Source organism: Channa argus, chromosome 11, assembly GCF_033026475.1.
Source record: "Channa argus isolate prfri chromosome 11, Channa argus male v1.0, whole genome shotgun sequence".
In the NCBI taxonomy this organism is placed as follows: domain Eukaryota; kingdom Metazoa; phylum Chordata; class Actinopteri; order Anabantiformes; family Channidae; genus Channa; species Channa argus.
In genome coordinates this window covers 12353206-12379894 of record NC_090207.1, presented here as the reverse complement: position 1 = coordinate 12379894, position 26689 = coordinate 12353206, and the positions used below count along the sequence as shown (strand labels likewise).

General features: G+C 38.9%; 2 protein-coding genes across 7 annotated transcripts; one reads left to right on the top strand and one right to left on the bottom strand.

Moving 5' to 3' along the window:
- Positions 1–1621: 1621 nt before the first annotated feature.
- rmi1 (RMI1, RecQ mediated genome instability 1, homolog (S. cerevisiae)) lies at positions 1622–13656 on the bottom strand. 5 transcript variants are annotated; one of them, XM_067520408.1, is made up of 11 exons: positions 13539–13656; positions 12207–12346; positions 11960–12083; positions 11647–11873; positions 6898–7008; positions 6107–6256; positions 4905–4975; positions 4541–4664; positions 4328–4409; positions 3695–3896; positions 1622–3280 (listed from the first exon to the last, which is right to left on the bottom strand). In XM_067520408.1, the coding sequence occupies exons 4-11, from the start codon at positions 11806–11808 to the stop codon at positions 2020–2022; spliced, it is 2163 nt and encodes a 720-aa protein (XP_067376509.1). In that variant the 5' UTR covers positions 11809–11873; positions 11960–12083; positions 12207–12346; positions 13539–13656; the 3' UTR covers positions 1622–2019. The 5 variants fall into 5 exon arrangements, with proteins under 5 accessions (XP_067376509.1, XP_067376507.1, XP_067376508.1 ...); XM_067520406.1 differs by having other exon boundaries at positions 13458–13565; XM_067520407.1 differs by lacking the exon at positions 13539–13656 and adding an exon at positions 12497–12630.
- On the top strand, positions 12598–26238 carry hnrnpk (heterogeneous nuclear ribonucleoprotein K). Of its 2 annotated transcripts, none has more exons than XM_067520410.1 (17): positions 12598–12663; positions 13576–13649; positions 13753–13916; positions 14275–14372; positions 14707–14763; positions 15777–15820; positions 17433–17505; positions 18036–18149; positions 18761–18889; positions 19156–19490; positions 20043–20090; positions 21907–21946; positions 22753–22768; positions 23227–23259; positions 23444–23511; positions 24047–24216; positions 25428–26238. In XM_067520410.1, exons 3-17 carry the CDS (start codon positions 13859–13861, stop codon positions 25456–25458), a joined length of 1314 nt encoding a protein of 437 aa, XP_067376511.1. In that variant the 5' UTR covers positions 12598–12663; positions 13576–13649; positions 13753–13858; the 3' UTR covers positions 25459–26238. The 2 variants fall into 2 exon arrangements, with proteins under 2 accessions (XP_067376511.1, XP_067376512.1); XM_067520411.1 differs by having other exon boundaries at positions 12618–12663; positions 13583–13649.
- Positions 26239–26689: the final 451 nt, after the last annotated feature.

Genomic DNA, 26689 nt, shown 5'->3' with positions numbered 1-26689 from the left:
TATTGCAAATGGAAAGCTATTAGGACAGTCAAGCACTTTCTCATGCCGCTTATAAAATATGTCATTTATCATGTGCCCTTGCATGACAAACTTTTAAAGACTCAAAAATTGTAATTTCCTCACAAACCTGTGCAGCCCATGACCCACAGTGCACATGCAATACATTTGTGAGGAAATGATGAGCATTATAACCTTCATATAAATTGTCTGAGGAAGGATTTAATGCCGTAAATGTTTGGTTTGTGTCTTCTGTTTGCTCTCTGACCCCTTTGACTTGGAACTAAAATGCTTTATTTATATAAATAAGCAGTGGCAGAATAAGCACCCAGAAACTATATTTTCACCTTAGCAAACAAGTGTTATGTGCAAGATACCTAAAATATCACGAAAGTGATGACTGTGCAAAATGGGTTCTTTATTATGTGTTGCAACATTATTATATGGATTTAATTATTGTTAATGGATTATATTACCGTTAATATCTAATGTAATATTTATACATTTATCTACATCTCACAAATGATTTAGGCTTAATACATATTATTCTGTTGATAGTTAAATCTTAAAATATATCATGTTAAACCTCTTTTAACTCAGTATGACTTCATAATCAACTGTAATCACAATAATAAAGAGATACATGTAGTAGATTTACCACCTTTCTGACAATCTCAACTTAAAAACAGAGAAATTATAGCCTCGTACAAGTAGAATTCATTGGCTTAAATTAGATTGGACAGGTGTACCTAATGAAGGAGCCAGTGAGTGTATATAGTTAAGCTGCACAATCAGGTCTATACTCAGATGTACTACCCCCTCCCTTTATTTAGTCTATCACCCAATATTTATTCCACTTGAATCTCCTTATTGTTTGCTTCCAGCCCCCTCCCTCATCCCTTCCAGCCTGATTACCACATAATAGGCCATCAACATGCATAGTGGGGACCTGATTTAGATGTTCAACCTGATTAGCACTTAATGAACTGAGACCGGCTACCCGAATAAAGTGCACACAGTGGCATAAGACAACATACATGCATATGCTCTTCTCCACATCCACAGAGACACAAATGCAAGCACACATACCTTCTAACATACATTCCCTGTGGTATCATTAATAGCCTGTTTTGCTCATTACCACACTCAAATTGAAGTATGAGGAACTGCAACCTAATTAAACTTTATGAAAGCAGACAAGACACAAATTAATTTAAATCGTTGAGATGTTTCGTCTGAAAGACAGATTCATGACACTGACCAGAGCTACAAGCCCAGCTAATACTGCAGGGCTAATTGCGATTGTGTGTGTTTAAACTGTGCATATCCCAAAGGTGCATTTGATAAAACTATTGAAAATCAGATGAAATACACTGCACCTGTGCAGCAGTCTGGTTATTTATCTAATCTTGAGGAATACAATACTAATTTGGCAAGAAAAAATGAGAAAGTAAAATTAGGAGCAGCCTTTAAATTTGCATGTTTTATTAATCAAAGAACAACAAAGAAAATAATAAAACCTTTAAAGCTATTTTATCGCACACTAAATATAGGTATTAGACCTGGGTAGTTTATATGTTCAAAGACAAACACAAAGATAAAGTTGTATATTCAACAGAAATGATTGAAGCTCATGGCTCTTCTTTTATTCTTCAGTCTTGTTTGCTTGGGAATGACGCAGCATATTTAAAGCACAAAATAACCCTCTGAATAGATGAATGAAATGACAAGTGACAGATTGTCACATTTACATATAACAGATGTGCTGCATTACAACACACTGCTTGTTAATCCAGTTCACAGATTCTTCACTCAAAATCTGAAACAGATTTTGTCAGGCTGATCACCAGTCCTACACATCTTAGTTTCATTACAAAAGATTTCAAGGCCATGCTGATGTGCAATGTTAAATTTGTCTGAGTTTTGTTGACAATTTTTCATCTCTGCTTAAATGTAATATCCTTCGCCGCTCCCTGTAATTTTCTCATTATTGCAGACATCCTCTCAACCTCTCCTATGTGTTTATTTCCTCCTGTCTCTCACCCTCCGCTCCAGCTCCTGGAGCACTTTCTGATCGACAGGATCTGCTTTGGTCATCACAGCTTTCTTGTCCTCAGGTTCAACCACAATGGTCATAACACAGCACATGTCCACCAGCTCTTCTTGACATCTCTTCATCCCAATGTCCAGCTCACCTTTCCGGGTTGGATCACGCTTTAGAACCGCCTTTTCAGCCACAGAGAAACCCAGCAGGCGTGTCAAAACCTCATCAGATAACTCCACATCCAGGTAACCAGTTCCATCAGAAATCGTAGCACAGATGCACCAAATGCCATTGTTGCTGCTCAGTTTTCCCAACAGAGTCACAATAAAAGCTTTGATGCAGATCTCTGTGGTGTGGGGTTGTGGACTGGAAATCAGCTCTTCTAGCAGGCACAAGTATGTAAAGGGTGGAGATGTCAGGGTGACAGGAAGGACAGTGCTGTCAGACAGTCTGCCAGATTCTCTGGTGTTTAGGGAGGAACTTTGCCCCTCAAGAGTGTTAAGTGAACTCTCAAGTGCAGGCTTAACAATCTTAACAGATAACTCATCTGTTTCATTTCTTACTGATTCACTGGTAAATCTGGAACTGGAGCCTGAAGTTTCTGTTTTGTTGATAGTGCCATAACAGTCTCTCCTAGGTTCTTGTTGAACAGGAAGCTGATTTGGCGCCCCAGACCTCCTATTTTGCACTATATATGTTTTTACCTCTTCAATGTCCTCATCCATAAAATCACTCTTATCATTACTTACAAATTTCAATTCATGTGATGGGGAAAAGAAGGGTCTGGACATTGCCATGGCTGATGGCCCTGGAGTCACTGTCATGAAGCCTTGATAATCTCTTTTCTGTGCCGTTGATCTAGAGTTGATACATGACCCAGAGCCATTTGAAGTGTGCTTCACAAGCTGAGCGGTTTTGGTTGTTCTCTCTAAACTGTTCAGATTTCCAGTTATTGTGATGTTATTCTTTGATGTGCTTGTGTGACTACTGTCAGACTGCATAACCACATTTGTGCTTTCCTCGTAAATCACACTGTCCAACTCATCTAGTGGAAGATCATCAAAAGCTTCATCAGGAAAGTCATCACCTGCCATGTTGTGATCTTGTTGAATGTCTTGTTGGATCACATGTTCAGAAGGTAAGTTGTCAAGGCTTGGTGCATTTCTGTGGTTATGGACTGAATCACCTCTGCTGCCCTGGGTCAAACCACTTGTGTAAAATTGGGTCAAGTCTTCACTTCTGGAAGACACCACCAGTTTTTAAACAATCTCGTTTTTTTTTAACAATTTAATTAGTCTCTTTCTTTAAGGGGTAATACTAGACAAATAAATGAAAAAACGTTTCTTATAAGCTTGTTGAAAGAATTAAGACTCTAGCACGTATTAACACAAAAAAACTAAGATAATTTTCTAAAATGCACTGGAGTGCAGGAGTAAAAGCTCTAGTGACACCAGATTTGTTAAAAACATGTGCTGTAGAATTAAAATGCTAAATGCTTCTTAAAGTAGCAGCAGTAGCTGAAACATAAATGCTCCCATGTTTATGAAGATAAAAAACATTATGCTAAAATTCAAAATGGTATATTTGCCCAATGGTGAAAACTGAGGAGATTTAGCATCAAAATGTCAAGACATCACATTGTTAACCACCCACCTGGATGAGGCTGCAGAGACGAGGCTCCTGATAGAGGAGCTTCTTGAGGACTGAGTGGAGCTCTCACCGAGTGTCCTGTACCCACTGTCTTGAGCACAGCCAACCTCAGCACCTTCCATCACCTCCTGGGCTTCCAGACTGGCTAACAAGTCTGGGTCATCCAGCTCCAGGTCACTCTCCATGTCGTCTACTTCCTGATTACCTAAAGAGAAAACCAAAAGACAGTGTGTATTATGATTGTCTTTAAAAAATAGAATAGGCAGTTTCATAGGATTCTTCCTGATTGCCACAGAGCAATATGCAGACAGTAATGCTAATTGCGAACAGGTGAAGAGGAGTATTGAGAGAGGGAGTCTCCTGTCTCCTAACTGACAGGTTATCAGGAATGGATTCCATGAAGGCTTTTGAAAAGTGACTGGTTTGCAGATGCTCAATTCCATGTGCTGGAGGCACAGGCAGTTTCTTTGTGTTTGTCTTGTTGAGACAGGATTTTAGAACATTCTTTACACTGTGTTCAGACTCTTACTCACCTTCCCCAGTGTTTTCCAGGTGTATAATATCAATTTTATATCTTTGGTGGCTTTTGTTGAACACCATCTAACACTGCAGCTACACAAGCTCTAATAAATATACCTTGCTGGAGAGCTGGGGTGGCCTCTTCTCCCTCCTGCTGCTGCTCCTCTTGAAGCCCCAGTGTCCGACACAGCACCCGTCCCTGTCAGAGCAGCCATATATACTGTACCATAGCGAATACCTTGTTATATTCGCATTTCAGATTTACATTATTATGATGCTGAAGCTTAAAAATTAAATGCTTTTGACAGAAACCAAAAACATATATTTCACCTGGTGATTTCTGTCCACCAAATCTTCTACTTCACCACCCAGGATCTTGATGTTAGAGGGCCCCAACAGAAGCACCCCAAGTCTGCAAACCATCTGCCCTTGCAACTGCAACTTTGCACCAGGCCTGAAGGAGACAATAGTGTAGAAAACATACAGTTCAGCTGTCAGAAAATCACCTGTACTTTTTATTTAATGAGAAACTGTAAGGGAAATTCATGTGTTACTCAACTATAACTAGCTGTTTAGTTGCTGACACAATGCTCTTTTAAAATAACTTTTAGAACGGCTGCATTTTTCTTTTTACCCATTTAGCATCCAAAAGACTCCATAGTGTAGCTTAGGGTTTTATATATCAATACTTAACCTGAGTACTGAGCTGAATGCAGGGATAGGCAGATACTCCATGGCCTCTAAGTTCTGGACCCCATCTGTCACCTGTACAATAGAAACAGCATATTTGAACCGGAACAACTGAACAGGGAAATAATTGTGAGATTTTTATAGATTTAAATCTAATTATTGCTAATTATTGTTTCTCTAAAATGTTTTAGGAAAAAAAACTGAAGAAACTGTGCATTACTGTTTTACTATAATACTGTTTCTGTATGTCACACTGTGTTAGCTAGAAAGAGCTAAACATGACAAACAAAGATAAACAAAGCTTTTTTCTCTGTTATATATGCTGGCTTCTACTTTTTCAAAGCTCATCTGAACATATCTGCTTTATTCCCCTTTTGTCAATGACTGTGGATGCATTTTACACTGCTATAGGTCTGTGCTTCCCATGACTTCTAGAACTGTGGAGCTTGCTTAAAGCGGGCAGAACAAAAAACAGTGAAAAAATGCAAAAGAAACCAATGCAACGTTTCTAAGCAACACCAGCACTACTCTTGAGAAACCATAGAGCAGTGACAAGTCTATTACTTAGGGTGAAAAGGTGAAAAATTACAGTCTGCACCTTCTATATTCCAGCTATTTACTATTTCATATGCTCTCACTGATAGTTGGAACGTATCCACTTGTGTCCACTTTGATTCAGAGAGCAGTCATCTTCATTGTTGTCCCCAACAATCATAAAGATAAGAGCTCATTATAAATTAAAGTTGGATAGTTGAATATATTGGAAAACAATGTAACACTGTATTTATAATGGCAAGACTAGTTATTGTGAGCTGGCAAAAATGTAACCTTTGCCAAATGCCAAAAAAAAAAAAAAAAAAAAAAGGCAGATGTTTTACAGTTCAGTAGCTCAGTTGGTGTCTCTGGGCAAGACCCTCAACCCTTAACAGCCCATTCCCATCCCCAGCTGTGCAGTGTCAATCCAAGCCCAGTAGAAATTGGGGAGGGTTGCATCAGGGAGGGCATCCGGCGTAAAAACTGTGCCAAATCGACATGCGGACAATGATCCGCTGTGGCTACCCTGAACTTGCGGGATAAGCCGAAAGGACAAAAAAATAAATTAATAAAAGGTTTTACAGTTCTGTGTACTAACGCATTAATTTCAGAAGCACGACACTGAAAATCTGAAGTCTTTTGTAACTACTTTATTTGATAAATGCGTCTGACCTGCAGTAGAAGCATACGAGTTGGTCTGGCTTCCCAGGACTTCTGGGTGGTCTGTGTGACAGCAGACACCTCGTCATTTGCACATTCTGTGCCCCTCCACTTCTGCAGCTGACTATATGCAGGCTGACTAATGTCCAGTAGGGAGTCAACCTAAAACAGAGATGGACATTTGATTATAATGTGTGTGTGTGTGTTTTATTTGTGAGTGGAACAGGCATAATATGGCTCCCATCATTGTATATTTAGAGCCAACAAAGACTTAAGTACGCCATTTCAGAGTATACAGCTGTGTTTTCATTTTTCTTCTTCATGAAAACTGGAATCCAGTGGTGCTGATTGTACAGTAATCATCTCTTCTCTTTCAATCGCACAAGCTTTTTTTTGCTACAGTCGCTTGTTTTGTGACTTTCTACATGTGGTTTAATGGATTATAACTTTTACTGCACAAAACAAAACATCATACCAATAAGGAGATGTTATGAAAATACCTTTAATATTTTAAAGGTATATATTTAACAGGCAACACAGCAAATACAATGTACACGAAGACTACAATAGCAGCATTATAAACTGATATGTCTACTAAGCAAATGCAATAGAAGCAAAACAATTTCTCCATTGCTCTATGGTTACGTGACTGTCCTCATGTCTTGTGTCTTTAAATGTCCAGCCAAAATTAGCCTTCTAAACCAACTGTGATGAGTTGAATATTATGAACTATACAAAGAAAATTGTCCCTCACATAAAATCTAATAATGAACATATAAAATATATAATCAACAAGCACGTACCTGGACACAGTAGGTGCCGCTGAGTTCAGTCTTCTGGGCCTGACCAAGCCCTTTTGGAAGAACAGGGTAGTCTAGGTCCCTCAGGTCTGTGAGTAGCCACTGATCCAATGCCTAAAGTTTCATATCATGCAATAAACCTTTTTGACAGTTGGGCTATAAGCAAATCTGAATAATAATAATAATAATAATCATTAACCCCACTTTTTGAACGATCTGTAAACTTGACATCTAGGGACTGTGTGGGCCTGATTGAACTCATATCACTATCATATTCCTACAACCACCTAGAGATGATATGTGCTTCAAAAAATGAAACATTACCATCTTAAAGTATCAATTTGAATAAAAGACTTTGTCTTTGAACACAGCTGTTCAGTAACAATATTTAGGTACACTATGGCGTACAAACAATGCGTCAGTGCAGGAAAACATACCCCACATGACGCCACCATCAGCTGGTACAGCTGACGCTAGGCAAAATGAATTCATGCTGTTTACTCAAACATTTTGCCCTGCTATCAGCACGTTGCAAAAGAAACCAAGATTTGTCAGACTAGGAAGTATCCTTTCACTCCTGAATCACCCACTTTTGCCAACCATTACCTCGTGTAGCATGATCTTCTTGTTCTCAGCTGCCAGTAGATGTGCACTCTTTTGGGCTTTTGTTGCTCAACTGCTCCAGAGTTCAGTAGTAGTAGTATTTAACCCTATTTGTCCACTGAGCCCAAAGTGTGCATAGCTTATTTTGAGCTTATTTAAGTTGGCATGAAACATAAACAGCTACTTCAACAATGCTGTGAGCTGTTATGTATTTTAAGCTTGTACTAAAAATACTGACATGCCATTACATACACATCACAAATTATCTGCTTTTTATTCAGTCCAATCTGATTTATTCCTTCTAGAGTCAACACACTAAAGACAGAAAGACCCCAGAGAGGTTCACTGTCAATTAACCTGTGCATTTTCTTCTTGTGCCTTTTTGCTGCCCTATAGTTTCTTAATAATTCTTCATTTCACATGATGAAATGATCATCATGTTTTGTAAAAAGCTTTAGGTAACACTGCAAAACATCTGTCTGCAAATCCTCACATTTCAGAAACTGGAACTAGCATATAGTTGACATTTGTCTTCATTAAACAGATACCAAATTATCACATTACTTGCAGATTTATTTTTGTTGTTGTTGAATGCTAAACAAATTGTTTCAGCTCTACATAACTGTGGGAGGCACTATGTAATTTATATAAAATCACAAGCACTTTAGACATAGACTTAGGAAATGCAGGAAACAGATATTAGCTGTCTGTGAGAGATACAAGAGACTGTGTTTGAACAGAAAGATGCAAACCCTTCTGTCATCTTTCATCTACAACCCCAATTCCCCGAAAATTTGGATAAAAATAACAAATAACATCAGAATACAATTGGATGGCAGCAACACAGCTTTAAAAAGAAGGAACAGGGTGATGTTTACCATTGTGTAGCATCCCTTTTCCTTTTAACAAATGTCTGTAAACTTCTGGGAAGTGAGGAGACCAGTTTTAGGAGAGGAATGTTGTAAGGAATAAGGAAAATAGGGAATTTTCTATTAGTGAAAGGTCTAGACTGGAGACTGAAAGTGCAGCACCCGGAGTCTTCTCCTATGAAGCCATGCTGTTGTGATGGATGCAGTATGTGGTTTAGCATCGTCTTCCTGAAATATGTAAGGCCTCCCCTGAAGGAGACATAGTCTGGATGGGAGCATATGTTGCTCTAAAACCTCTATGTACTTTTAAGCATTGATGTTGCCTTTCCAATGTGTAAGCTGCCCATGCCATAGGCACACTTGCACCTTCACACCATCAGAGATGGGCTTTTCAACTGTCCGCCTATAACAAGTTGGATGGTCCCTCTCCCCAGTTTTCCATTTTGGCCCCGAGAACACGGCAGCGTTTTTGGATCGTGCTCAAATGTGGTTTCTTCTTTGCATGATACAGCTTGAACTTACATTTGTGGATTGTAGGGCAAACTGTGTTTACATACAATGATTTCTGAAAGTGTTCCTGAACCCATGCAGTGATGTCCAGTAGAGAATCATGCCTGTTTATAATGCAGTGTTGCCAATTTTTTGGCACAGTCTTTCGCACATTGGTGAACCTCTGCCCATCTTTACATTCCCTTCTAACCATTCTGCTGCTGAGTTCTTACAACTGCTGGACTGCTTAAACCTGAAGCAGAAAGTTGAGGTCCCCACCCATAGTAAGGGCCACATCCTCGACTTAGTCATTACTGACTCTATCTCCATTTCTAACCTCCAAATATACAACCTGGGTGTCTCGGACCACAAAATAATTTCAATGGACCTTCCTTTATATACACTGTTTTCCAATCCACAGCATTGTATCCGGTTCAGGAATCTGAGAAACATAAATCTCTCTTACTTAAACGCTGACATCAAGAATCTCTCCATTGTCCCACAACTCCCCTCAGTCTCTGAGCTAGTGGACTACTATAAAAACGGCCTCCAGAATATCCTTGAGGCCCATGCTCCTGTTAGATCACGTGTTGTCACTTTCTCCAAATCTGCACCGTGGTTTACAATGGAGCTCAGGCAGATGAAAACAGCTGGGCGGCCCCTTGAGCGTCGATTGTCTAAACCAACTTAACTGTCCATAAAATTGCCTACCGGGAACATCAAAACAACTCTTTTCCATAATAAATTATCTACTCAAACCTCAAACTCACACTGGCAGCAACCACACAGAGGAGCAGTGCAACAGTTTCCTTGCACATTTCACCACTAATGTTAAAAACTATCCGCTGCTCACTGTCTGTCGTAAACCCCCAACCCCCAGACCTCCCCACTTCAAGGCCAGAAGTCTGTCTGTCAAAGTTTGGGGCTACTACTGTGAAAGAAGTTGAAGGATGGAACAGAGGATGAAACCCTCAACGTGCACCCTGGACCCTAACCCTACTCAAACATAAGCCAACTCATCACCAGCGTCATTAATTACTCCCACCAGAGTGGCACATTCCCAACATCGCTTAAAACTGCAACAATGGCACCACATTTAAAAAAAACACTCCCTGGATCCTAAAGTCATTGCAAATTATCATCCGATCTCCAATCTTCCATTCCTATCAAAGGTCTTGGAAAAAGCAGTCTTAGCCCAGCTCCAGGATCACCTCAAAAGACACAATCTGTTCAAAAAATTTCTATCTGGCTTCCGCCCCTCCCACATGCTCCCACTGGGGCACGTCATTGGCAAGCATGGAGTCTCCTTCCACTGCTATGCTGATGATACTCAGCTCTACGTGAGACTGAGCCCGAGCCCACCGACACTTCCGTCAACTCTCACCTGTTGCCTGGAGGACATTAAGGCGTGGATGACAGAGAACTTCTTTCAGCTGAACAGCACCAAAACCGAAGCCCTTCTAGTTGGCACCACCCATCAGTTTCATACTCACCCATTAATTGTATCTCCTTTTCTGGTCACACCATTACCATCTCCAACTCTGTTAACAACACCCCACCTGTCGTTCGAAACCAATGTCCAACACCTCTGTAAAATTGCATTTTTTCAACTCAGAAACATAGCCAAACTCTGCCCCTCCCTCTCCCTCTCTGACGCTGAAAGGCTGTTCTACGCCTTTGTCTCCTCCAGGCTGGACTATTGCAATGCACTTCTCATTGGAATCTCTGGCAGGAGCGTTCAAAAGCTCCAATATGTTCAAAACAGCGCCGCCAGGATCCTTATGAGGGTGCGGAAATACGAACACATAAATCCTGTTCTCCAGACACTTCACTAGCTCCCCATCCACCTTCGCATTGATTACAAAGTCTGTCTACTTACCCACCAGTGCATCCATGGAAACGCCCCACAGTATCTTAAGGACCTCCTCACATTGCAATCTACAACTAGACACCTTCATTCCACCAACACTTAGCACCTCTACCCCCCCCAGATCCAAGCTTCACACAATGGGGAACCGAGCCTTCTCAGCAGCTGCTCCATGGCTCTGGAACGCTCTGCCTAAGAACCTGAGGGAACCACAGACTGTGAACTGTTTCAAAAAACTTTTCTGTTCAGAAAAACATTTTAAAAGTAATCATTACGTTTCCTTTAATGCTGTTATTTTATGTTTTATATGTTTCTATGCTTTACATGTTTATTATGTTTTATTCATGGTTTTAATCCGCTTGTGTAGCACTTTGAGATTTGTTAACAAATTGCTTTATAAATAAAATTAATTATTATTATAATAAAAGATTATTCCAGAGGCTCTGCCTCCCTGAAATGCTCCTTTTGTACCCAGTCATGTTACTGACCTGTTGCCTATTGTAAAATGCTCCTCTATGTGTTTTTGGAGAAGAGATTTAGAACAATTACTTTTCCAGTCTTTTGTTGCCCTTCTTCGAACTTTTTTGAGATGTGTTGCTGCCATCAAATTAAAAATGAGCTAATATTTTCCATGAAATGGTAAAATATCCCAGTTTCAACATCTGATTATATGTTCTATTGTGAACAAAATATGGTTTGATGAGATTTGCAAATCATTGCATTCTGTTTTTATTTATCATTTACACATCCTCCCATTTTTTGTCATTGGAGTTGTACAACTAGCTGTTAACATGTGACCCATACGTATGTCCTATGACAATAACTACGATATCTCCATGACAAATGAGCTAAATACATCTACTGAGAAAGACTATAAGAAGGAAAACTTAAGAAACAGGTTAGACCCTCTGGTATCCTGCCTACCTGTTGGTTGATTTGCTGCTGTGACAGACAACCTGCTCCTCCTGCCTCTTCTTGTAGCCACCCCACACAGGCTTCCAGCCAGGCAAAGGGAACCTGGATGTGCCAGGAAGACTGCAGCCAGGCTTGGGTGGTATATACTGTTGCCTGAATGTCAGGGGGCATCTTCTTATTCTGTTGGCGTTTGAATTACACAGTAGGCTCGATTCCACTATTTTTCTCACTGTTACCTGCTAATACAAGTATACAACTTTAACTCCATGCAGATCATTATTTTGACCATTCTAGTGAAATTTACACGCACACGATTTGTCACCTTGGGTTGATTTATTTGCACGATATATAAAATTAGTAGGATCCAGGAACATAGGTTCTCTTTGTTATTTTTTCTGTGGGCAAGTCGTCATGGATACGACTTATGTCTCTGTAGATGGTAATGTCTGGAAAGGAAACCGTGGAGGTAAGAGAGACTGAGATGCAGTCGAGGACAGCATGCGACATCATTATGAAAATTTTAAAATTTATTAATTTAGATTTAAAGTAAGTACTCTGATAAGGGTTACCTGACAATCGTGGAGGTAATATCGTCCATTTTTGTTATGGGAAGTAGCCATGGCGCCAAAGTTTGATTAACACATCTCATGTAACGACGTTAATGCTACTGTACTCCTAAGTTGGTGTCCGTTCAAAATGGCCACAGAGACTGTAATCATAAATCAGTAATAAAACGTTGACATGTTCTTAGAAGAAAAGCTATGAACATTAGCCTTGCACATTATAGCTTATATACATCAATGAATTCAACTCATAGGAGCAAAGTACTGAAAAACACATAACCGGAAACGGTTCGTACCAATCGTGTTGAAAACGCCTCCAGTCATGTGATTGGCGTCTGTTTCAGCTAATCGTGTCTCTCGTCTGTATGATTTGTTTTCTGTTCAACCTATCAGGACACTTTAGCTAAGCGCGTACACATTCAGGTTCGGTAGAGAAGGAAGGGGGAGAAGTGAAGAGTTTACGGTAGGATTGTGTTTTGACGATATTTTCCCATATCTATTTTATATTGTGTCTAATGCAATTGATGTACACAGATACTATAAAACATATTTTTATCTTTAGCAATCACAATGTAGTTTACTCTGTGTCTAATTAAACGCGGCCTAAATAGCCGGCCTGGCTAGTTCATCTCAACATGGCGAACTTAGCTAGTGGCTAGCTCGAGTGTTTGGGTATGGGCATTTACCGATTTATGATGGTTTAATAAACAACTCTTGACAGATCAATGACACACTGTGATCCTTGACCTCGTATGCGACTAGTACAGTTAAGAGTGCGATCCACATTTGACTTCACATATAACACTAGCTAATTCAAACCTAGCACCCGCAGAAGCTAACGCATGGAAGCTAAGCAACTAGCTAACCCTGTAGCTAACATTAAATATGATTAAAGACAACGTTAGCTGAAGATGACTTAACCAGTGGTTGCTGAGTTTAGTGAAGCTATTCTAACGTTGTATGGGCTTAACGTAATTTTGAAAATCAGTTTTTATCTGACATGACTTGTTCATCATGGGAAATTGGTAGTTCGCCGCGTTGTTTCTCAGGTAAGCTAACATTCAACAATCACAAGCAGATTAACCGATTAACTAACTTCAGTTAACTTATCTCTTCATGACCGCATATCTCCTTCAGAACGAACCATTCTGAAGGACCGTATTTTTCTCTCCATGTCACTTAGTATAACAATAATAGCAATATCACGTGTTTACTTTAAAAATGAATGCTCCTCCGAGTGATGCTCATTCAACTGACCTGTGACGTTAAAAATCAGTCATCGCAACTCAAACATGTGAATTAGATGGGTCAGAATTTTGCAAAACGTTTTTATATTACATTTCAGTATTTCACGTAGCCTGTCCCTCTCCGACAGGTTGCAGCAGCTGTTTGGTTCTTGCTTCTTTAGTTCCGCCTATCAACACGCCCTTGTCCCCGTAATAAATATCGGTGAGTGCCGCTGCTCTGCCAGTTTTTCAATGCATACTTGAGTAACTGGATCCAGCACAAAGCCTTCTTGTGTAACGTTTTATCCAATTTACAATGCCGACAGACTACTACAGCTCAGAGGAGCCAGTTTTCTACATTTCTCTTTCTGCTCCTGCCAACTGTTCCACGGACCAAGGTGCCCACCTCTTCACTTCCACTGTCAGAAAACCATGGAGACAGAAATTGAACAGCAAGAAGAGACTTCCTTCAGCAACACAGAGACTAACGGTATTAAACAGTTTCTTGTCTTCAGAAGTGTCTGTGTATTAAGTTTATAGTATTAACGTTACGTTGGAAATTGGTGTTAGCTTTTATTAAAGTCTTTCAATAAATATGAACCTATTGATATTGACACTGGTGTCAGAAAATGTGCATGCAACAATTAGCCAAAGCTATATTGACTATTCTCTCCTCTTCCAAAATAGTGTTTTGGCTTTCTGCAGTAAATGTTTGTAGTCTTAGCTTTGCACATTTTGATCTATAGGGTTTGCTTGCATTGGAATCTGCCTTTTTTTTTATTCGAAGTTTTTAAATTTTATATTGTGAACGGTTATGTATGCAGTATGCTTTTATCTTTTTATGCCAGGTAAGCGCCCTGCTGAGGATGTAGATGAGCAGAAATCATTCAAGCGCTCCAGGAACTCAGATGAGATGGTTGAGCTTCGCATCCTCTTGCAGAGCAAAGTAAATCAGCTCCCCTTTCATTTCACATTTCATGTTGAACCTTTGTGTGATTATTTGTATCTTTTTTTTCTTTTTCTTTTTTTCCTTTTGTGCATCCCTTCAGTGATGCTGCCAATTTATCCCTGGTGTAATTGTTGTTGCCCTGGTCACATCTTCGTGTGCCTTTTGAATATTGCAACCCTTTATTAGGGGTATTCATACAGATTTTTTTTTTTTTATATTTCCTGGCATTAATAGCAATACTCTGTGACATTTTGTCTGTTAATAGCGGTCTCATAGTTCATGTTTCCTTATTTGTGTGTTCAGTTTTTCTTAGTATTCTCTGTGTTCTCAGAATGCAGGAGCTGTAATTGGGAAGGGTGGAAAAAACATCAAAGCCCTTCGTACAGACGTGAGTACATCTATTTTCTACACCCTGAATTTTTATTTTGTTGAGAATTTTTATTTCCTTCTTTTTTTTTTTTTTTTTTGCCCACCCCAGGTGTTCAGGGTCTTAAACTACCCAGCATTCTTCTGTTGGACAGCAGATTTTTTTATTTACTTTTTCTGTACAAACATTTGTCCTAAATAACTGAAAACATATTTTGGAATTTGGCAATGTTTCTATCTGTTTAAACAACGGTAGTGCATAGCTGATGCCTATGTTGATGGTCTTCTGGCCATGAGATTTTCTAAAAAATCCTTTGGGGTTGGTTTTATTCTTTTTCTACTTCACATCATGTGATTGCCTCAGCTAAACTGGCCCTAGGCACAAAAGTGCAATTTATTGTTCATTTGTTTCAACCTACTAATAATTTATTGTAACAGTGCCATTGTTGCAACACTGATCTTGTTATTTTTAATTTATGGGCACATGTAGTGTTCACAAGATCACCTGCAGTGCAGCTAACCCCCCTGTTTTATATTATTATACTTTTTTTTTTTTTTTTAATTGAAGAAAACAGGTCAATTCATAATTAAATCAATGTCAGTTCCTCTCTCTCTAGCCATTCAAATTTGTTCTACCCCTCTTTTTCACTATCTCTGGTCTATACCCCAACATAGAACTCTTCATATTCTTAATATGCCATTACCCATTTTCCAGTGTCACCTTTTCTCCTTTTCTCTCTTTGACAAACCAATCTCTGAGAGAATTAAATTAAAGTCACTTTTGAACAGTTTAGATCCTGTATATTAAAAATGTATTCCTCTTCCCTCTTCCCTCTCCCTTGTTTATTATTTTACTGTTGACTTTTTTGCCCACTTCCTCCTCTTTTGCCCATGTTCTGGATGGCCCCTCCTGCGCCCGCCCACCTGACACCCTGGTTGGCCCTGCCCATAATCGTGCCCTGTCCCTAAATGGGCGCCTTACTTGATTGACATCTGTGTTCGAATGGCCCTGGCCCCTGCCCATGCCACGCCCAGTACAATGCCAGTGTGTCAGTCCCAGACAGCAGTGGGCCTGAGCGGTATGTCCCTAAGCTCCTCCCTCTCACTGCCAGACTACAGGTCAAACAAACAAAAAGAAAGAGATGAATAATAAATAGTCCTGCCTCTGTCAAGTCACTGTATTTTAATCTACCTGTTCTCAGTATTTTAGCCTAAGTCAAAATGCATAAATGCATTCATGTCCAAATCTGCCTGTTGAACCTGTAAAAGCCATGTCAGCATCCTGTTTATATGCCATTTTGAAAGTCACGTCAACATTGAAACTTAGGCTGGTGTTGTCAGGGTTTTTTCACAATCTGCCACTGTCTTTTTTTTTTTATCTTTGCTACAATCTGTGCAATATGTCTGTGTGTTGTTTTGTTTTTATTGGTGATTATCCATCTTCTTTATCTTGAGCATTTTCACCTCCTTCCCTCCTCAAAGTGAATATACTGGTGTTCTTGTTTTTGTTAGTTTCAAAAGCTCATCCTGCTTCTCACACCATCCCATTATTTGCCTGTGATGCCCTCATTGTATTGATAGACTTAGCTTGACCATCAAAACCAATTTACATATATCCAATATGAAATGCAAAAGGAAAGCAAGGATTCAGGTCTTTTTCTCTGTTTCTTTTTCCTTCCCTGTCTTGTGCTTCATCTGAACTTGGTTATTGACAGTTGGAGCTATTGAAAGTACAAATGATCTTTCTCTGTCCTATTAATCTCTGCCTTCTCTAGTTTTATCTGTATCTCTTCTCTCATCCTCTAAACAAAGCATCAACTCAAGTGGTTGAAAATTTTACTTTTCATTGTATAATCTACTCAGTTACTCACCTTTCTGCCATTTTACTCTCATGTATAAACTGCTTGAGTTCTCTTAATTAGTAAATTCATTTTTATTTTTTGTATGTCACTAGGTGGGTGCAGACAACAAAATATTATTTACAATTTGTTCACCAAATCAATAATTAAATTCCCTGTCTTGGCCAAATAGTTTTTTGAGATAAGATGATTTGCAAGAAAGTGTAGGAGAGAATTAATTTATTTATTTATTTTTGTTTTGTTTGTTTTTTTTAAAAAAATATATATCTTAACTGGTCATTCAAAGCTGTTTCAGGCACCTTATTCGGGGTATTTGCATTCAAAGGCTTTGTGGTGTGCATCCACCAAATAACGCTTTAGGATTAGTTCTTTCTGGCACTATTGGTGCTTATTTCTGCCAGATCCTTTTCAGACTTCACCCTTCCTGCCTTGCCCCTTGAGTGGTCACCAAATGCAGTCACTTTTCTTTGGGTCTTTTTATTTGTCTTTTCTTTTTTTTTTTCTTCTTTTCTTCCGGACCAAAGACTGATTTCTTTAATTGCATTGTTTGAATACCAGCTTCTTGCCAGTTATAGTGATGAATTAGTAATATTTAGAATGTCCATAACAAGTAGTTCATATAAATTAATTAATTAATGGTATGTTTAGTCATTAGTCTAAGCACAGAGTTGGCAAATAACATTTGACTGTTGTTGTATAGCAAAAAAGATGTCATGAATTCTCTGATCTGAAATGTTGTTTCCTCCTTCTTGGGATGCCTTGCTGGCACTCTGAACCCCACTCTTTCTGTGTGGCTGTGCTCTGCCTTGTCTTTGGTGGGTGAAATATGAAGCATCCTAAGCATCAGTGCCGACATCGAGACAGTTGGAGAAATCCTGCTCAAGATTATCCCAACACTGGAAGAGGTGCGAAACTTTTGAACATGTTCTTTTTCTCTCTTCATGTCAGCTTTTAAAACCTTAAGAAACTACTTATTTGAAAATGAAAACAAGGGTGAATGTTAGCACTAAACACTTAAAAGTAAAGTGTCCATTTTATTGAATACAGTTTTTGTAGTTCAAATTGCAGTGACCCCTAATTGCAGAAACTTTGGTTTTACAAATTTGCCAGTTTGCAGTTTTCACATACAAATGTGTTAAGGTTAACCTGAATTGGTTCAAAACCATTTTGTCTATAGCACTGTCAACATGTGTCTAATTCTACATCTAGGTAAAAAAATATGTTACCATAAAAACCTTCACTGAGATAAAACAATTTTCTGTCAGCATAGGAGTGTAAACTGCCCACTACATCATGTATGGAAACATCTTTTTGGTGTTTGGTGTTCTTTTATGCCTTCTTTTAATTATTTGTCTTTTGTTGGTGGACGATTTCACAAGAATGAAATACTAAATAGGTTTTATCATTTTATTAATGTGCTAAATGTCCCTCTTAGTACCAGCAGTACAATGGTATGGATTTTGACTGTGAGCTGCGTCTGCTGATCCACCAGAGCCTGGCTGGCTCCATCATCGGGGTAAAGGGAGCCAAGATCAAGGAGCTCCGGGAGGTATGTTAATACACTGAATTAGGATCTTTGTTTAGCACTTAAATCAGTTTCAAACCCCTTTACATATAGCTTAAAATTACTAAAATATTCATCCATTTACTCATAATCTTCTGCACTGCTAGTCCTTAAACTTTTACGGAAATACTGGCATAAGATATGCCATATAAAAAAAAAATATATATATATATAGAGAGAGAGAGAGAGAGAGAGAGAGAATGGTAGTGCATGAACCCCTTATTAGAAATATGAATGCATATTGGTGAATTTAGTGGTTTAAATACTGTAAGTACTGTTTGGAAAAAAACATGGTTATATGGGTCGACAATCATGTGTAGTGTACAAAAAGAAAATGCTAAAGGCCTTGATGCTTTACCCCTGCAGTGAGTGCACAGAGTAAATCTTATATGCTGTGGTCATCTTACTGGCAAAGTTTGGGTCCACTTGACCCCTTTCAAGGAAAGCATCAATGCAAATGAACACAAAGTTGTTCTGAGTGATTACCTTTATCCTATTTTTTTTTTGTTTGTTTTGTCCTTGTAATTTATTCTCTGTCTGTAGTAGTTTTCTTTTTGTCTGTGCTACGTAATGTGGGCCTGCATCTCCCTCTACAGAACACAAAGACCAGCATCAAGCTGTTTCAGGAGTGTTGTCCTCAGTCAACAGACAGGGTGGTGCTTGTTGGTGGTAAAACTGAGAGGGTGGTGGAGTGTATCAAGACTATGCTGGAGCTCATCTCAGAAGTAAGTATCTTGTTGTACTTTGCCAGGCTTTATACATTCAAGATTTTGCAGAGTGTAATTTAATTGATGTAAATATGTAAACGCCATGTTCTGCTGCCTCCTATTTTGGAGATGCACAAATGTTTTTTTGTCCTATTTGTGAGATTTCTTTTTATTATTAATATTGTTTGTTGTTAAGATCTGAATTATCTGTATTGTAAATGGTGCATTTCATTTAATCTTTGTCTGTCCTCTTATTTTTGAATTATTTTAATTTTTTTTTTAAGGCTCCCATAAAGGGCCGTGCTCAGCCCTACGACCCAAACTTCTATGACGAGACCTATGAATATGGTGGTTTCACCGTGATGTTTGAAGAGAGGGGTGGCAGCCGCAGGCTTATGGGAGGGTTTCCCATGCGTGGGGGCAGATCCAGTGGTGGAGACCGCGGGTTTGAGCGAATGCCCTCTAGCAGAGGGGGAAGGGGACCGATGCCTCCCTCACGCCGGGAATATGATGAGATGAGTCCCCGTCGAGGTCCTCCTCCACCCCACCCCAGCAGGGTTGGCAGGGGGAGTGGCAGCCGTGGGCGCAACATGCCCATGGGACACCCACACAGAGGAGGGTAAGGGGTGAACAAACATGATAAACAGCCTGTTGCTCTTTTCTTATTTTACTCATTAGTCAGGTTACAAGTTTCATTAATTTTTTCCCACTTAAAGTAATTCCTATACTGCATTGAGTATCTTCATACAGAATAAACCTTGTAGACATTGTTTGTTTTACTGAAAACTAGTACTACATTTGTTTTAATTTGAGTACTTTTATGCCTGTTAACCCCTTTAGCTTTAAGTGTTTGACATTTTCGATTTAACAGCTCTTATTCAGGCCTAGTTTCTCTTCTAGAGCACTTGGATTTTTTTTCACTGCATATATAAATCTTAATCCTTCCTCAAGAGCTTGTTTTCCATCTACTTGCATTGAGATGTTCACAACTTGATTTATGTGGTTTGATTCATAGGAAAATTTGAGTCACCAATGTGAAGTGTCTCACTCTGCACCTTTCTGAAAACATTTGTATTCATGGTAATCATTCCATTAACTTTGTGCTCATCAGCGTATTTGTGGGTGTGTTTGTGAATTTCTCTTCCCCCTCCCATCTTCATCTTGCCCACAGAGATGATCGTTACTATGACTCGTACCGCGGCTCTGATGACAGGTCAAAGTAAGTTTTTGTCCCTAAGCCTTTGTCTCCTAAACCCCAATGATTTTCCTTAATAGGGATACTTTGACATTCTGTCATTCTCTATTGCTTGCACTTTCCACAGTATAGATTGGTGCTCTGTAGTGGTAATTTACTAAAGTCAAGAGTCCTCGTTAATACCATTGGGTAGTGCTTCTTGAAGAGTAGCATTTAACCCTTTGGTCTTTGTGAGGTAAAAGTCATTTACTCACACTGACAGGAGTTCAGGATCACTTCCATTCACAAATGTGACGGATGATTGGCCATAATGGTTTAAATTTAAGTGTTGAGGTATCCCTACATGTCTCATTTCCGCCTGCCTTACAATTTAATTGTTGCGTGATTTCTATTTATATATGTATTCATTATTTATTTATTTGTTCTTTGGAAAATGCTTGGTTATCCACTTATTCTTATAGTTAATGAGAAAATGGATTTTGTAATTTTTCTTCCTTCTGTATTTTTACTCCTAATACTAACTACTGTCCCACAATCAACTTTCACTCTACAGCCTGTTTTTCCTGTAGTGTCCTAACCTGCACTAGCCCCTTATCCTAATCTGCATTCACCTGTTCATATTCCACTTATTTGAAGTGCTTTGTAGGAACTACAGCAGTGTTGTGTAACCTCTTGCCTGTGTGAATAACCCACCCAATATGCTCTTCATTCTGTGCCTCACAGGTTGGGGGGAAAGTATCTGTGATTGTGTGTATGAGGGTCATGTGCTAATGTAAAGAGAAAATTTGTCACTTGAATACCCTGCAAAGGGGCATCTTTAACCAGGCAAATTAAAGAGCAAGTTTTGTAGTTCTGATGGTGTGCGATATCTTCAGCATGGCATTTTCATATTGTGCTCTAAAGCTCTGGGCATTTTTTTTTTATCCACACATCTATCATTATTATATTGTAATTCTTTAAAGCCATCCCATAGAGCTGTTGGAAGCTGCAGACCACAACCTTTGCCACCATTTTGTATTTTGGGACTGGAGTAGTAAACAGTTCTGGCTCTGCTTCCACTGTATAAGATGATAACAATGGTCACTTGGATAGCATCATATGTGTAATAAGTTGAATCTTGTTCCCTTTTACCATGCAGTGTGGCTGTGTATTATTAAAAAAATGTCTTGCAGGCCCTTGAAAGTAAAAAAAATAAAATAAAAAAAATTAAGATAAATTAGATCTTTTTGGGCAGTTCAAAGAAATTCTACAGTGGGAAACTCTGCACTTCCAAAAACCAGAATAATGCTACAGTGATCTGGCTACAGTTTAGGCTGAGCTTTCCACATCTGGGCGCTATTAATTGAATTCAAACCTAATAGCAAACGCAAAAAGTTGAGACTGTAGTTTGACATGAATCTTAACGTTCATGCATGTATGTTCTTCAGAACCACCAACACTACCAAATATGCCCAAACAAATGTATCTAGCTAATTCCTCTATTTGAGCTTAGTTTTGGGGAAAAACACAGCAGCCCTTGGCTCTGATCATCATCACCACCACCTGTCACTCCTCTCACCATAACACTGTCAGAGCTGTTCCTGTTACTGTGTGGGAAGATGGCTGAGAGGAAATGTGTTTATACTGTAATCTTGCTCAGCGTGTGTGTGCAGTTTGACCTAGACCAGAAATTTTCTTTGGAATGTTGTCAAGAATTTTTTTTTCTAAGAATTTTGTACTTCTTCCCACCCCCACCCACCTCCCTTTCTCTCTCTCTCTGTTTCTCTTTCTCTCTCTCTCTGTTTTTCTATCTCTGTCCCCCACCCATCTCCCTTCCTCAATGGCACTCTTTCGTCACCAGTGACAGAAGAGGCAGACCGGATCGCTATAGCGATAACATGGTTAGTGACCCTTTACTAAATGCATACAGCTTCGATACTAGCTTCTCTTTGGACATCAGAATCCTCAGTCTAGTACTTTACTTGATCCTAGCACTAGACAATATGTTGTAATTGTCCAGTGTTTTGTCATGATAATGGTGTTTTTTCTGACAATACAACATGGCTGGTCACTTGGGCCACATGTGTGTGCTCATGCTCATCTGAGTCCTGGCCATGTATCTAAGCTAGTTTTGGCATGGTGTAAACCATCCTACCAAATGACCATAATCACCACAGCCAGAGACACCCCATAATAATCAGCTATAATTGCCCTCTTACTGTGTACTTTTCACTGCCAGCCTGTTTTTCCTGCAAAGAGGAGGAGGATGTTGGGGGTGGGGAGGGAGGGGGTGGCCATGGATGGTTGCTAGGCAATAATAACGCTTTGTTGACAGACTGGAAGGTCTCTTTCTCCTTCCCTTTCCCTCCCTCTCTGAGAGCTGGCAGGATACTGCCTGCCGTTGCTCAGCAACAGCTTTTTGAATCGCCTGTTGCCCTGGTGATAGCAGCAGCTGAATAGCAGGTGAAAATGGGGGCTGATGGAGATGCAAGGAGAGATGGGAAGGAAGCAGGGAAGGAGGAGGAGGAGTCTGGTTTATGGATGAAAACTGGGTGGCTTTTAGTTGAGTCTACTCCATGGTCGAGGTTGCTGCTTCATCCATGCATTTGTACTTACAACCCCTGGTCCATTCATCTGGGATGTGTTCAAAGATGAAAGGAATCGTGTGTTTTGTATGTAACCCATCTCTATTGTGTTTGTTTTACAGAGCGGAGGAGGATATGGTAAGTGCTAAACCTCTTGTTTTTTGTGGTGTTATGTGGATTAGGTTTCAAGATGGTTAATGTGTCTTTGAGTACAGGCCTCAACATTTTTTCCAGCATACTGTTTCATCTGACTATACCATTCACAGACAAAAAGAAACCTCAATATAAACAGCAGCAAACTGGCTGAATAGACATTAAAGCTAACATATGGTGGCTTGACTGTTGCTTAGCAAAAGTTATTTAGCTTTTTGTTGGAATTTAAACTGAATGTCAGTTTACCTCACATATGCTTATAATAAATGTTGAAGATTGCAAGTTTTGCGAATTTACATTATTCATCAGCTTTCCTCCGAAGGTTTTTTAAACCATTCACATGTTTCTTATTGGGATAAGCATTTTATATTTCTGTAATAATATTTCATAAATAACTTGGTTATCACTGAGTCAGTGTCCTATCTTGCTTTTTTCCATGTCAGACAACAGTTCCTCCTGGGATAGTTACCAGTCAGGTGAGTCTCTACTTTTCTATTTATAAGTGTGATTTTTTTTTTTTCTTTTTTTTTTTCTTCCCCCCCCCAAACTGCTGAGCCTCGTGTGATAATGTTGACAGCCAAGTATTGATTTTTGGTTTTACTCCCCTTTCTTCTTACCCTGCTGACTGTTGACCCTCACCTATCCCCTTCTTGTCATCAGGTGGACGTGGCTCCTACAATGACATGGGTGGCCCTGTCATCACCACACAAGTGACAATTCCTAAAGATGTGAGTAAATGAGAGCAGCATGACAAACTGTCCTGTCGAAGACCTGTTTTGTTTTCTTACCACACTATACTGATATGACAAGACTGAGACCGAGTAAAACACAGTACATAACCATGTGTGATCATGTCATCTGCATTTTCTCATTTTTTAAAAATATCCTATATATCATCTGTATAATTATTTGCGCATTGCTACTACTTACTACTACATGGTGTATGTCAGTCATAGGGACCAATAAGGCATGTTGTTTCCCACACATTTACTTTTTTCACCCACACTAAACATGCAGAGCCTTAGTGAAATAAAAAATTTTTTTTTAAAAGTAACAGTTTCACATATTATACACCATGTTTACACATTTAAAATACTTGAAACATTTTTTGTGTTGTTTTTTTATAAATATTTCAGTCAAGTTCTTTTTTTTTTTTTTCAACGATTTGATTGTAAATGCTACATGCAAATATGCCCGGTAACTCAAATCTTTTTCCCTGCATGTTTTTCTTTCTTCACTACACCTCTATACCCCCACTGACAGCTGGCTGGTTCAATCATTGGTAAGGGAGGCCAGCGGATCAAACAGATCCGACATGAGTCTGGAGCCTCCATCAAGATCGATGAACCTCTGGAAGGTTCTGAGGACAGAATAATTACCATAACTGGTACTCAGGATCAGATCCAGAATGCCCAGTACCTTCTACAGAACAGGCAAGTTCTGACCCACCCTCAGGATGATTGCTGTTTTATTACATATAGAAATTTCTTGAGTTGATGTTAAACCATTTATCCCATCTGATCTACTTATCAATCCTACTTGCTTTTCCTCTTAGTGAAACCCTTTGAAAACCTCCATTAAAACAATAAAAATGTTGTGTGCTCTTTACCTGTCCTGAGCTCACTTCTGTGTGAGTGCATCATAAAATGTGTGATGTAGCCCATCCCAGAAAGTGCAGTGTTATACAATTATATAAGCTAAAAAGAAGTAAAGATGCTTAAGATGCTTTCATTAAATCTGCTGAGCCAGCCAAAACAATAGTAAAGCATTATTGTTTTTTTTTTAAGGTTACAAATGTGTTTCTGTAATTGCATCATAATGCTAGTTAACACACTTTTCATCAGGTTAGACATTTCTGTTGCCTGCTGTCTCTTCTTGACTAACCCCCTTCCTTTCTTCCCCATGCAACTTGCGACTAGTTGCAACAAACCTTCCTCTTACATGAAATGGCTGTGAAGGAGTAGGCAAACTGAATACTTATAAATATTGCATAGCATTTTCTTAAACGGTCTGTGTGATTGACATGTTTCTTTGTCACATTTGGCCATTCGAGTATGATTAGTAGAGGGGGGGGAAAGAAAATCCACAATGTCTATTTTCCATCTAAGCCGTTTCACTGTGAAGCAGGGAGTGGATTGATTCTTCCCCTGGCTGCTGCTGTGTGGAAGACTAGTGATTTTGTTGTTTTTAGTTAGATCAACCGACAACAAATCACAGTCTGCCAAATAGCACAGGCTTCTTCTCTTCTGTCTCCCTTGGCAACCAGTAGGCACGTATAATACACACTACTTCCTTGTTGATGCTATCCTAGCTTAGCCTGAATGCTAATACAGCTGCAGACCTGCCGCCACTGTCTCTTGAGTAGCATAGTGTTGCCATGGAAACTAACCCTCCCTTCGTCTTCCTTCCTCCCCTTCCCATCAGTGTGCTGCACCTGCTTAGACACAGACTAACCACACCCCTCTTTCCTCTTCCTCATTCTGTCACTCGTGTCCTTCTTCTTCTCTGCTATTGTCTATCTGTCTCTCTTCCCGCACCCTTTTTGTCCTCACATAGTTGTGCAGCTATATATTTACACTGTCACGAAGTTTTGAATTGCATTTGTCTTCCTGCGTTATTTATTTTTACACTCTTTTTATTTCAGTGTGAAGCAGTACTCTGGTCATTGTCTGTAGACCCAGGAGACTCTGATTGAAGCAGACTCAGATTGCCCCTTCCCCGTCAACCTTTTTTCCCTGTCCAACACATACCCTACAGACTATTATTCTGGATTGTGGGTGTCTTTTTTTTTTTTTTTTTTTTTTAAACTTTATTTTTGTATTTTGTAATGAAATAAATGTCGAACATTCCTGTGCATAAAAGAAAATGTAGATGTGCTGCATTTTTAAGAGTGTAGTTCATTAGTTTGAGATACACTTGCTTTTTTTTTTTTTTTTTTGCTTTTTTCTAACACAACTATTAAAATATTCATTCTCTTCAGAGGCAAAAGTAAACATAATGTGTATGTTAGTGTCTTTGACTTAAATCTGTCCTAAGTGTGTACATGTGAGTGCATGTCAGTGTGTGTGTGTCTTCACACACACTTGTACCACATTACCACTTTGTGCAACATACAGAATGTAAGATACGTTTTCTTTTTATATTGAGCTATTTGTTTGTTTTAGATATGGGGAATTGTACTCTTGAGGATAGATTTTGTGATTAAGTTGGGACTTGTACACAACAGATTCAGGGCAGTGTGAATAATTTGTAATATCTGTGGTAGTTGTGTAATGAAAGAAGTCTGGAGGAATTGGCTAACTTTGAATTTGACATTTACTGGAGATTTGACATATTCCATTTAACTTGTCTATTTTGTTCCTGGAAATTCCTGTGTTCTTACACTTGTACTCTCCATGCTGTAGACTTTAAATTGTCAAACTGTAAAATAAATAAAGATGCCACTTTTTACTGAACTACTTTGCATTCTTCATGTTATACTTTAAAATTAAGACCAAAAACTTTAGTTTTTACTTTACCTGCTGTTCAGTAGGAGTTTTAAGTGATGTTTTTTTATTTAACTATCTTGTAAAAAGCCTCTTTTATGAAAAGATATAACTTGATTAGGGTAAACTTTTAACATAAGTTGTAATGGTTCCTCCATCTTGTTGTTTGAACTCAAATGAAGTATATGAAAGCACCTAAAATGTCTATAATTACACCCCATAATTCAAGTTAACTATTCAAATTTCCTAAATATAATTGAATTTCCTTTAATTTTAAGAGTAAAAAGTAGCTAAAATTCATATTTGAGAAGGTGGAAGTACTTAATCTCAAAAGGAAATTTAATCAATCATAGATCATCAAAATGGTGTCCACTTAATTTTCAGTCAGTTAATTTAATTTATTATTATTTTCCGAGTTTAT